Source organism: Saccopteryx bilineata, chromosome 5, assembly GCF_036850765.1.
Source record: "Saccopteryx bilineata isolate mSacBil1 chromosome 5, mSacBil1_pri_phased_curated, whole genome shotgun sequence".
NCBI lineage: Eukaryota > Metazoa > Chordata > Mammalia > Chiroptera > Emballonuridae > Saccopteryx > Saccopteryx bilineata.
Window position 1 is genome coordinate 208152029 of NC_089494.1, and position 13304 is coordinate 208165332.

Sequence of the window (13304 nt, forward strand, 5' to 3'; positions counted from 1 at the left end):
ATAATGTGACAAAGTGAGATGCTTATCAAGCTAATTTGCACTGGTTGCTTAAAAAGTTAGCATTAAAGTACATTTAGTTATTACAGTTAAAAAGAGTTTTGGGGTTAGGTAATTCAGTTCACGATAACTTTAAAATATTATCTACATATAAGCAGACTTCTCATAACTATGTTTTGCTTTACTCTTTATTATTTCTTTTTGTTGTAGAGAACTGAATGGATCTCAAAAGTTCTCATCACAAGGAAAAATAAATTTGTAACTATGTATGGTGTTGATGTTAACTGGACATATGGTGGTGATCACTTTTGCAATAAGTAAAAATATTGAATTATTACATTATACACCTGAAACTAATATAATGTTATATCAATTGTACCTCAATGAAAATATAGTAAATGAATAAATAACCACTATTTACATGACTTCCAGAGATGCTTTAAATAAAGCTTTAGGTTTTCTATAATTTTTTTTAAAGTTTACTTTGTCAATGCACCTTGCTCTGTAAGTGTTCCAGTAAATACAAAAGGGTGTTATTAATGTCTTTATTCATTATATAATAATCTTGATTTATTTAAATGTTTCTCACTCTAATTTTAAAGATGGAACTGATTCTTCTGGCAACTCAGATTGGTTAGGAATGATCAGAGCCACTCATTTTAGGATTTTATTTGCACAAATATTCTGTGATTATAAAAAGCTGGTGATAAGAACAATGTGGTCATTGCTCCTGTTTTGCAAACTTGAATAACCTATACACCAGCATGGTCACTGCTGACAAGGAGAACAATTTCTAGTCCATAGCACTTAAAATAATTTTCAAATTCAATAGTTTTAGCTTGGAAAACAACAAAATTCTTCTTATAGTCTTTTCTGAGGTATTGACTTCCTTTGCGTCAGCAAGTTTGGGGCTTCTCTCCTCTTCCTGCTTTCCTCAGAGGAGCTTCCTCTCTGGAATCGTCTTCTTGGGAAATATTGATGTGGAGGAAAACGCCTGTTTGGCCAAAAAATTGGATGAAAATGAAAACGGTGGTTGCACCTTGGAGGGAGGAAAGGTCTGTTTGGAAACCTAATGTGGACTCTGGGTCTCCATGTTGGAAAAAAAGGACACTTGGGTGTCCTTGTGAAGGGCTGGATCGTCGTCACCGGGTTCCTTGGGGGAGGTGGAGGGGTGAGTGTGAAGATCTGGCAGTCTGTAGGGTTGACATTATTTCGTGAGTCTCTGGGAGGAGCAACTACCTTTACCTGCCCTGTGGGGAGAAAAATGCAAGTCAGGAAGCAGGTCTGATAACAAAAGCAGAAAGGAGGTGCTTGAAGAGTAGCAGGGGAGCAAGACCAGAAGGAAGAAATAGAGAGGTCTCAGAGCATGTTTGGAAGGACTGCCAGGGTTCAATGAAATGAAACGTGGATATACCTTATGACCCATGATTGCAGTCTGGGGAATTTACCCAAGAGAAATGAGTGCATATGTTTACAAAAGACTGGTTCAAGAATGTTCATAACAGCCTTATTCATGTTTGCCTAAACTTGGAAACCATGCAAATGTCCATTGGTAGGCGAGTGTACAAATAGACTGTGAAATACTATTCAGCAATGAAAAGAATTACTAAACAACAACATGGATGCATCTGATGAATATTATACAAAGATTCCATTTGTATAAAGTTCAAGAACAAACTAAACTGATCTGTAGTTTTAAAAAGAGTTTAAAAATAGTTAGCTTAAGATTGGTTATTTAGTAGAAAAAGTAACCAGACAACTCTTTAGATCTCAATCTGGGTGGTTGTTACATAGATATGTATATATACACACATATACATACATATATAATAATATACATATGTTTATACACATGTGTATATATGTGTAAAATCAATCTGTAAGAGCAATCTGTATCTTTTGTGTATTTTATTTTAACTAAAATACACAATTTTAGTAAATTGTAACTGAATAAAGAAAATTAGTTGAAAAAAAACTTATTATTAATAAAATAAAAATAACTGCCCCCTCCCTTAAAGGCCATTAATCAAAAAGGCCTGCTTCACCTGCCCCAGCAGTAAAACCATTCTGTAAGGAGGAAAGGAGGGAGCCTCTAGATGCAACAGTAGAATGAGCACTGAGGACCAGGATGACATTGGTTTCTGAGAAGAAATTTGAATCAAGCCCAGGTATCAAGGTATTCCCTCTAGCTGTATTATCTCATTTAATTGGCTACGAAAAATAAGCTTCCCTTTATAAAATCATTTCTTCACTTCGTTGGAGATTTACCAACATAGGCCTGGAAAAACTGCTGAGTATGACTGATGGGAAAATGAACTCTCCACAGGAAGCTGGAAGTACTGAGTCACTTAAAAAGAGGTAGATTCCCTGCACCATTAGAATAACTGACTTCAAGTTTCTTGGTTGTATTGGATATGCTTATTGCCTAAATGTGTTCATAGCTTCTTCCAGAGATTCTATTTTACTCTCCACCCCAGGAAGGGCCAGTCTTGGACACCTTTGGCTATGGCTGATTGGACTGCTGTTAGACACTCAACTCATTCAGTGGCTGAACATTGACTAATCAGATTCTCATTTGAGAATTATAACAAAGTGACACCATAAGCGGAAGGTGTAGGGCAGGGGCTGAAGTGTTAAGTTTTGGACAGTTGGATGTTGAGTAAGCAGAGGAACAAGTCTTTCCTTAGAAACTATAAAATGAGGAAGGCCTTTCAAAGAGAAAAAGAGACAAGAGACTGTGTGGTAACAGAGTGATGATGAAAGTAGCCTAAAATCTTTAATATTCTCCTCAAAGCCCCTTTAAAATTCTCAGTCTTCTTCATTGATTTGAAGAATTCTCTTTAAGATTTTCTCTATCTTTCTAAGTAGATTACTCAGCTTCATATTTCAGAGAGAAAACTTTGGAGATCTGCCATGAACTTCTTGACTCCTTGACTTTTTAAGACTGGTCAGACTGAGCACTGGCTGCACTTAAGGCTCTTGGATATATCCTTATAATAATCACTCCACCTCCAGGTCTACTTTTTTTTTAAAACTAGCTGGAAGGGTATCTGTTCCTTGAAGGAAATACAGACCCATCCCTGCTACTGAGTATTGAAATTCTATGACTAAATGTAGATTAAGACATTGCAAACTACAGAAGATGACTAAATCCTACATTACACATTCCTCCTACACAATTAGATTAGTTCTGAATGTTTGTAACATGAAAACCTTCTGCTGAGGTTTCAGTTGCTATGGGAGAAGCTAGCCTTACTCTTAATGACCATCTTGACATTTTGCTATCAGATCGGGCGTAGCTAGGCCTTGAGCTCTGCCTCTCAGAAAGCTGCATTCCAGTTTTACAAACCAACCAACCAACCATCCATCCATCCATCCATCCATCCAGCCAGCCAGCCAGCCATCCAGCCAGCCAGCCAGCCAGCCAACCAACTGACCAACCCTGTGTTCATCACATTTCTTAAAACGCAAGGCTACTCTCCAAATCCTCTAGCTGACAATGGGCTGTTAGAGCCTGCTAAGCAGATTTTCCTAACTCAGGTGTGTCCAGTAGTGTCCAGTGTTCTCTTCTGGGAATTTCTAAGGGCTCAAGATCAAGATACAAGCTTGTCCCCATATACAACCTAAGAATGTGGGCAAAACCACATAAAACAACATTCTTCTGCAGATTAGACACATGGTGACTATTTTAGGTCACTGGTTGGCTAGCACATGCATTTTAAATGTGGGAGCTATAGGATTGATGCAGAAAACTCAGTTTCTTTACAAGGAAGAGGCTGCATATCTGAGTGAGTGGGTTAATGCCATTCATGGTCTTTAACTTTGATTGACTGAGTTAATATTGATCATTAACTCTTTTGTTTATCCATGTTCTGCTCAAGTCCCACTGTCTTCTAAATCTTTAATACTCTCCTCAAAGCCCCTTTAAAATTCTCAGTCTTCTTCATTGATTTGAAGAATTCTCTTTAAGATTTTCTCTATCTTTCTAAGTAGATTACTCAGCTTCATATTTCAGAGAGAAAACTTTGGAGATCTGCCATGAACTTCTTTGGTTCCTATATCTCTCATTGCAAAGAGAAGTCTGCACACTTCTGACTCCACCCCCACCCCCACCTATTTAATCCATTGGAATCTGACTCTGCCTTCTTCACACCACAAAAGCTTCTTTGATAAAAGTCATCGGTGGTTATGAGCTTTACAAACTTTGGTTCCAGGTTCTTAGAGCACCGTTTCCTGCTATCTTTGTCTGGCTTTCTTCTTTGCAGATTCCAAGTCTTATTTATTCAGGGAGACCCTACCCTTGAGGCTGTATTAAGCAATATTGCAGAATGCTTCCGTAGTATCTTGTTAGTTCACTTTCATAATACTCATCAGTCATGTGATCAGTCAATCTTCAGAGGTCATATTCCTCCTCCACTGAACTGTCCACTTGACCACTCTATAGAAAACATTCTAGACCTTACCCCCCAGCATAAGGCCTAGAGTAGAATTGATTGAGAGAAATCTGTTTGTATAATTGCAAAAATTATCATGTTCTTACTTCTCAGGGATAATGTGATTGTTAATAAGCAAATAGTTCTCATTATAGAACATACTGACATACCACTGAAAGCACTTAATATCAAAGATGTGAGAGAGCTCTTCTGCAAGCTTATTCAGACCAAAGTAGGTCAAATATTTAAAAGCAGATTAAAAACATTTTGAGAGGCAGAAAAGCATAGTGTTGAAAAGTGTAGGCTCTAGAGTCAGGTTTCCTGAGCTCTACTATTTAATAACTGTGTTACCTAGATAGGCTCCTTAACTTCTCTTGAGTCTTCCTTTTCTTATATGTAAGACAGAGAAAATAATACTACCTGTTTCACTGGCTTGTTGTATTATCTGAAATAAGATACCAAGTGCTCAGAGCATTGCTGAGACACAGTATGCATTTAGTAGATGTTAGCCACTGTTACTATTAATCTTGAATGTTATGGAAAGATTCTATTAGCAGGAGCCCCATTTTCTTGATTCTGTCTGGATAGACTTTATACATAAAGTCTGTGCACTATTGATAGTACTATAGGGAATAGATCTTATTACAACAGGACCTCCATGAAGATAGGGCCTATTGACCTTTTGACTTTCTTGGCCACTGTTATGTCCCTAGCACCTAAACTAGTCCCTGGCTTAGAGTAGTGTCCAGTATATAATTGATAAATTGAATGAATTGCCAGGCAGATGTTGAATTTTCTTCTTGATAGATTTTTGTAAAGCCCAGTGAGTATTTAATTTCAATCTTAGAAAATTCATAGTAATAACTTACATTTAAAATTAGAGTAAAATATAAAATTAAGCCAAAATATTGCTTAGAGTTTGAATATCAATTCAAATGGGTTTATTATAGTCTAGACATAAAACTCACAGCATAGCAACAACTAGTACTTTAAAAAAAAGTAAGGATGATAAAACCTATTTTTTACATATATAATTACCTGTAGTCTGTGGTTGTTTGGGCAGACAATGGCTGGGTTGTAGCGTACTATACTGATTCTAAGAGAAGTAAGCTTCATACTTGGTTTATAAGCATGCAGTTCTTCCTTTACAGGGCACAGGGACTGTTACAAAAATTCTCATACACTCTCGGAGTGGAACCAGAAAGAAATATAAATACTGTGATTAATTTACCCATAGCTAAACTTGGTTAGATTTTAACTTAGCTAACTGCCACTCAATTCATATTGTAGACTCACGGAATGACTGGCTATCTTGGTCAAATCTCTAAGTTTACAGGTAAATAATTTGGAGCTGAGAAAGTGTCACACAGGCCTATTTGAATTCTGTGCTCTGAGTCTGGCCACTTTTCAGCTGTGTGCAGCTTACTGGGTTAGGGGCTGCGGCAAAGGCAGAGATGATAAGGACGCAGCCTCGCTCGGGAGGTGTTGACCTGCCACGAATCCATGGATCTGCGCTACAGAGCCGAGTGCAGTAAGTGCCTTGGGTGCTGTCCAAATTATTATAAGTGTTCTATGATGTCCGAGAAAGAGACCGATTGCAACTCTAAAATTAGGTGTGTGGAACTGCAATGAACAGAGATGAAACAAGGGGAGGGAGCAGCCACAGCCCACCAGGGCGAGGAGAGAGAACAGGGTGGGGGTGGGGGGCTGTGTATAAGTGAGCCCTGAGCTGGAGCCAGGGCGGCTCAGATAGAAGCTACATTTGAAGGACTTAGATGCCAGTCTGGGGGACAGTGGGGAAGCGTGAGTCAAGTTCAGAAATCAAATCTCAAATTTTAATTGGTGTTCTTTTAGGTCTGAATACCCCTCTAATCTCATTATAACTTGTTTAGCTACACATTACAAAGCTTCCTGACGAATGCACTTTCTGGAAAGAAGGTGTCTGGTGGCTAGTTGTGTTTCATGGTGCCTCTTTCAGATTTTACTTTTAGCAAGTTTGGGTGCTTTGTCTTAGGAGTTGGGGCAGGGGTTATTTGTAATCTTGATTTCCCTGCCCTTGATCACCAGAATTCATGCAGAGATTGGGCAAGGTGGTCTCTCCACCAGCTCCAAGGTCCCTGCCCCCTCTGCTCTGTTGTGAGCTGTGGGGGATGGAAGCAGGGAATTTGTGGGTGTGTGTGTGGTGGGGGGGTAGCTTCTGGCTGGGCCCCTGCAAAGTCCCCAGGGGCGTGTGAAAGGGAGGACGATTCAGTTTGACTCCTGGACTTCTACTCCCTGAACGGGATCTAGTTCTGGAGCTAAGGGCATTGTGACGCTAGATCCAGGTCGCCCAGGATGGTTTTCTTCTCTTTTCCCTTTCTCCTCCCTTCCCTAGTCTTCTGTTTCACTTCCTCAGGGGTTTGTAAACCAATTCTAAGGCTCAGACCATTGGGAAATTTCATTGTGGAGAAAAGGGAAAAGAATAGGAACAGTAGAGCTGTGAAATCTAATATAATTCTAAAGAAAAAAAAATCTATGTTCACTGGAGTACCAAAACACAGCTAAATAGATGTGATTAATTAAAGCACTTAACAAACAGAGACTAAACACCCACCGTGTGCAAATTACTGTGCTTCTGGGGATAGGAAAGGGTGGACATTGCTGTAATTCAGGGTGGCAAATTGTTAGCTTGAGAACAATAGTAACCAATTGTTCATAGATTGTTTGAAGCCTGAAGAACTTTTCTTGCCTGATAGCTCATTTGGTCCTCACAGGCCCTGTAATAATGCCCACTGTTATACTGTCACTTCACATCGGAAGAGACTAATAGCAGAGAGGTTAGATTGGTCTCAAGTCACAGAGTTAGAGCAGAGACTAAGACCAAGGTCTTCAGATGATAAAATTCAGCCTTTCTCTTTAACCACACAAGCAGGTGGAAGCTGACATAACTATTTTCAATTTATGGACGTGCATAATCATGGAGCCAAATTTTACCTTTTCACACAACTTATTGCTTAGTGGGCCCATAGCAGAATGGAAACAAAAGCCTTACCTTCTGCCACAGTTGCCAGCGCCCAGCAGACCAGCAGCCAGGAGGAGAAGCGGAGCCTGTGAGCCATGGTGTCTACCCTGAGCAGGCACTACCTTGAACCTGCATTGATTTAAAGGGGAGTTGGTGAGTCACCGGCAGCCTGATTCAGGTAATTTGCATTTGCATAGTGGACCACAGTGGTCAGGGCCTGTGGTGTGAGGGTAAAAAATCAGCAAGGAAATACCAGAAAGTATTTGTCAACCAGAAGCTTCTCGTAATGACAGCCAAACAGCATTCATTTGTCCTTAATATTGGACTGTGGGCAACCACGCCTTCGCTTTTCTTTTAATTCCCTCCCCTGTTTGTGCCTTTGCTTTGCTTGTGTGTAGGGGTCTCTCTTCTCAAGAGAAAGAATCTGTCCAACAAATAGTCAACACTGCTTCCCTCTGTGGAGCTTACTTGCTTAAAAATGGCCAAACGGGACAGGGAGGGCATTATCTCAAGGCTTCCTGACCCAGGCAGTTTAAAGAAGCTGCTCATAGGCTCTCATCGGGGTTTATGGCTTCTTCTTCTCTCCTTTTGTCCAGGAGCCCCAGGCAACAGGGTCAGAAAATTATCTTCTTCAATAGCTATCACGGTCACTGTCTAAACAAACACAAAAATTTGGGGAGATTAACTTAGCGAGTTGTCCTTCCAGGGCTTCTTCTTACGCACCCAACTGCCTCCAAGACAGATGTGATAGACCTGTACCCGTCTTTCCCTAAAAGAAGGGACGACTGTCAGCTGCTGGAGGAGTGGCAGGAGATGGTCACGTGCGATCAAGAGCGTGGACCTTGGAGTTACAGAAAACGGCTCTAATCTTGGTTCTTTTTCTTACTAGCTGGATGACCCAGGGTGAGTCCCTGAGAGTTGCTGAAGCCTCAAGTGCCTCACTTGTAAAATGGGGCTTGTATTATTTCCCTCAGAGGATTGTTATGATGAATGGAAGAGGTAATCGACATAAAACCAACCACAGTGACTGGCTGGTGAAAGGGAGTGGTTGTGGTTGTTACAAAATTCTACCGGCTCCAATTTTTTATTCTCTTTGGAGGTGACACTTGCCAAATCATTCAATCACTCAAAAGGCCTCCACTTTGAGCAGACCATTTTCCTGGGCATTACAAACAAGAAAAATTACAAACAAACAACACAGGACAGTCTCTGGCTTCCAAGAACTGGCAACCTGATGAGGAAACCTATACAAACTAAGAACCAAAATGAATGAGAAGGCAAACACAACAAACTAGAAAATGGTAAATTCCGTAGGCTGGATGGTAATCCTAGGCACAATTCTAGAACAGATGACGAAACAGACGATTTGTCAGCAGCCTGGAATGAAGCAGGGGGTATCCAGATTAAGCTCATTTACTTAGAATCTGACATCACCTGACTCTAAGGTCTGGATAGGTCTTAGTGACCGTGTACTATGTGCCAGACACCGGCTTAGGTATTGGGGCTAGAAATAAGGTTCCTGCTCCACCGAGTATACAGTCTCTGGAAGGGACATTGTATATATATTTCAGATAGAGAAACAGAGAGAGACAGAGAGAGGGACAGATGGGGACAGACAGAAAGGAAGGGAGAGAGATGAGAAGCATCAATGTTTTTTTCTTTTTCTTATTTATTCATTTTTCTAGAAAGAAGAGAGAGAGAGGGGGGAGAGAGAAGTGAGGGAGGAGCAGGAAGCATCAACTCCCATATGTACCTTGACCAGGCAAGCCCAGGGTTTCAAACTGGCGACCTCAGCATTTCCAGGTCGACGCTTTATCCACTGCGCCACCACAGGTCAGGCGAAAAGCATTAATGTTTTGTGGCATCTTAGTTGTTCATTGATGGCTTTCTCATATGTGCCTTGACCATGGGGCTACAGCCAAGCCAGTGAGCTGTTGCTCAAGCCTGAGACCTTAGGCTCAAACCAACAACCTTGGGCTTCAAGTCATCAACCTTTCGGCTCAAGCCAATGACCATGGGGTCATATCAATGATCACACGCTCAAGCCAGCAACCCCATGCTCAAGCTGGTGAGCCTGCACTCAAACTGGATGAGCCCATGCTCAGGCTGGCAAACTCAGGGTTTCAAACGTGGGTCCTCTACATCCCAGGCTGATGCCTGGTCAGACAGAAGACATTAAATATTAACTAAGGAATAACAGTAAAGGATTTTGAGTGCTAAGAGAGAGGAAGTACTGGAGGCTATGAAGCAGAGAAACAGAATCGATAATTTTACAGCACTGGGTGTGTAGCATATATGCTATTTTGCCCCCTACATTGGAATAATGTTAATAAAGTCAGAATTACATAATCCCTTTATCTTACTGTCCAGTGTTCTATCTTATGTATTTATTGTAAATTATTTAATGTAACTTTTAGTTGGTGGGCATTTATGTTATTTCTTCTGATTTCCTTTCTTTTCTGTATTAAATTTCTTAGGAGCTTCCAATTTAAATGTTGATGAAAATAAACACATACTCCTGGCTGGTTGGCTAGTGGTGGAACGTCAGCCCTGAGTGTGGATCCAGATTTGATTCCCGGTCAGGGCACACAGGAGAAGAGACCATCTGCTTCTGAAGCCATCCCATTCCCCCTTCTCTCTCTCTCTATCTCTCTCCCTCTTCCTGCAATCATGGCTCAATTGGTTCGAGCACATTGGCCTGGGTGCTGAGGATGCTCTGTGGAGCCTCCACCTCAGGTGATAAGGATAGCTTGGTTGCAAGCAGGGCCCCAGATGGGCAGGGCATCGGCCTCAGATGGGGGTTGCCAGGTGAATTCTGATTGAAACACATGCCTGAGTCCGTCTCTCTATTTCCCTTTCTCTCACTTGGAAAAAAAGAAAATATAAATAAATAAATAAATAAAAACAAATGGCTTATTTTTTGCCCATTTGTGTCTATTGTCCTGATATTTATAAATAAAGAAACAAAACTTCGAAAGGGACAAAAACCAGTGACACTGGTTAACAAAATTATACAGGTTTCATGTGCACAATTCCACAACACGTCTTCTGTATACTGTATTGTGTGCTCACCTCATCTCCAATTCAAGTTTTAGTTCATCTCCATTTGTCCCCCTCCCCCCTGCCCCACCACCCTCATCCCCAGCTTAAATTTTTATTTGACATCAAATTCTTTGCTGTTGGTATGCAGAGAAAGTAAGTCTTCCATATTTTATTTATTCATATGTTATATAGAGAGTGAAACCATGTGTTCAACAATACATAAAACCAATGAAGCTGCTGTGAAGTTATCAGGTTATCAGATTCATTTAAAAAAATCTTTGCCCGACCTGTGGTGGCGCAGTGGATAAAGCGTCGACCTGGAAATGCTAAGATCACTGGTTCGAAATCCTGGGCTTGCCTGGTCAAGGCACATATGGGAGTTGATGCTTCCAGCTCCTCCCCACCTTCTCTCTCTGTCTCTCTCTCTCCCTTTCTCTCTCCTCTCTAAAATGAATAAATAAAATTAAAAAAAAAATTAAAAAAAATCTTAAAAAAAATAAATCTTTAACTTAAAAGAGGAGATACTTCTGAAAGCTTATTTCAAATGTGATAACTTTGATAAAAAAATCTTTTTAGGCATATCCTTCAAAAATTCACAAATCATAACTTTAAAATTTAGTTGAAGGCTGATTGATGAGATTCAGATTTCCATATACCCAGTGTCAATAAAGCTATGATGACTTTAGGTCACTGTTGTTAGTCCAATGTGTTAAAGGGAAGTGTCCACATAGTCAGTGGGTATTAGGTGTCTTTCTAACAACAGCTTTATAAGGACGTGATAGAGAACTCAAGAGTAGTTACATTTCCTTCCCAAAGACTTAGATATTAAGTGGTGGGGCTGGGATTCAGAGTTGAGATTTTTCTGGCTTCAAAATTCATATTTTCCTTCTAATTTGATATATTTACTTTGTTTTAAAAATCCATTCATTCACTAAGTTAGTAGTTCATTAATGAATCTATATTCTTATTTTAGTTGACTTTTATATTTTTGTGTCTTAACAGTCTGTGAGGAAGGAAGCTCTACCCTACCAGCACCATTTAGAAATGGCCCCGAAGTCTGGTTGGCCAAGCTTGGTAGCTGGGGAGGGAGGGAGGGCTCAGTTACTAGGAGAAGGAGGGGTAACAGAGACTGGGCCACTGAGGCTCAGGAGCTACTCATGTTGGCTGAGGAGCTACTTTGATTTGTGTCTATTATACCTACAATGTCATGTGACCATCCCACCCCAGGATGCACGCTTCTCAGTCTCCAGTGTGTGCCACTTACACAGAATACCTATTAACAGGCAAAGGCCAAACTATGTTCCTATGAAAGATAAAAAAGAACAACTTTTTATTACTAAATTCCCGGGATTGCTGCAAATACAGCAGTATTTATAATACTTTTTGGGGGGAAATAGTTGTTGTCGACTGAAGGGTCATGCAGTTCAGCCACCTCTTGGCTTATGACCTTCTTCCAACCAAATGTTAACCAAGATGGAACTGCTCATTGCTTTTATTCAGTCCAGTGTCTGTGTCTAGGTTGCCCTGATAAAAAGTTTCTCATGTACTCTGGTGGCATTTTCTCATCACAGAAGGGACACTTGTCTAAGAAGGCTTTCTGAAATTTTTAGAGAAAACTCCCTCATGTCCTTCTCCCAGGAGTGGAGCCCTGAGAAGCAGGGAGTTGGGGGCTGGGAGGTGTTGCTTTGTGAACGGTTACTTTGTTTTCGTCATTCATTCAACAACTATTTACGTAACTATGTGTCAGACACTATTCCAGATGAGCAGACAGGCAAAAAATACTTGTCCTGGTGCAGTTACTGTTCTAGTGGGATGGTGACAAAGTAAACAATAATTGCAACAAAGGAGTCAATGATATAATATGTTAGAATGTTAGAATATCTTGTAATATGTGTAATAGAAAAATAAAACATAATCAGTGTTAAAAATGTTGGTGGGTGTTGAGGTTTTAAGTAGAAGATGATATTTGAACAAGAGCTTAAGGGAGGTGGGGAAGTGATTCACGTGGCTACATGGGGGAAGAGTGTTTCGGTCAGGGGGTTCAGCCAGGGCAAAGACCCCGAGACAGGAGTAGGCTTGGCATGTAACACACAACAACAGCAAAAAGGAGGTTGTAACTGGGCAGATGAGTCAAGGGGGAGAGTAGCAGGATGAGGTCAAGAAGTAATGGGTCATTACGTGAAGCCATTGGAGGGTTTTGCAAAGGCATGGCATGATTTTATATTTTGGAAGGACAACTCTGGCCACTGTGTGGAGAACAGACTGTTGGGGGCAAGGGTGGAAGCGGGCAATCCAGTTGTAATAGACTGTAGCAGTGGTGTGGAGGGGGAGGAGGATGACTCCGCTTTGGGGGTAGCCATGGAGGGGTGGGAAATAGGGAGATTCTGGGCATACTTTGAAGGTAGAATTGTTAGGATTTCCTGGGGAATTGTAAGAAGCATGTGAGAGTCCCAGGGGAGTCGTGGACCACACCCAGGATTTTGGTCTGAGGATTTGATTGCTGTGGTTGACTGTGATCAGATGCCGAGATTATGGTTGAATTAAAAAAATGTTACTATAACATTGCTTTTTCTGTTAAAAATTGAAAGAGTAAAAATGCATTGGCACATTAGTAAATAAATACTAATAAACTTTGCAGTTTCAGACTAGTTGTTAGTCTGAGGAGTGGAACCGTGAGGTTGTAGGACGAGAGAGGTGACACTGCGGTGTCCGGGCAATGAGAAGGAGCCGCTGTCCTCCAGAGCAGTGGTGCTCCGAGAGCCGCTGTGCGCTGCAGCTGTGCTCGGGAGAACAGCAGGCGGGGAGCAGGTGGGTGCGGGGCAGCATCCCTT

At 40.9% G+C, this 13304-nt stretch overlaps 1 protein-coding gene across 1 annotated transcript in view; it reads right to left on the minus strand.

The window, feature by feature from the left end:
• Positions 1–399: 399 nt before the first annotated feature.
• ODAPH (odontogenesis associated phosphoprotein) overlaps positions 400–13304 on the minus strand; it is a 44237-nt gene continuing 31332 nt past the window's right edge. Inside the window, exons 2-3 of the mRNA XM_066232918.1 lie at positions 7462–7560; positions 400–1247 (exon numbers count right to left, since the gene is read on the minus strand). Coding sequence (XP_066089015.1) covers positions 859–1247; positions 7462–7528 — 456 coding nt within the window. The 5' untranslated portion in view covers positions 7529–7560 and the 3' untranslated portion in view covers positions 400–858. The remainder of the gene's footprint in view (positions 1248–7461; positions 7561–13304) is intronic.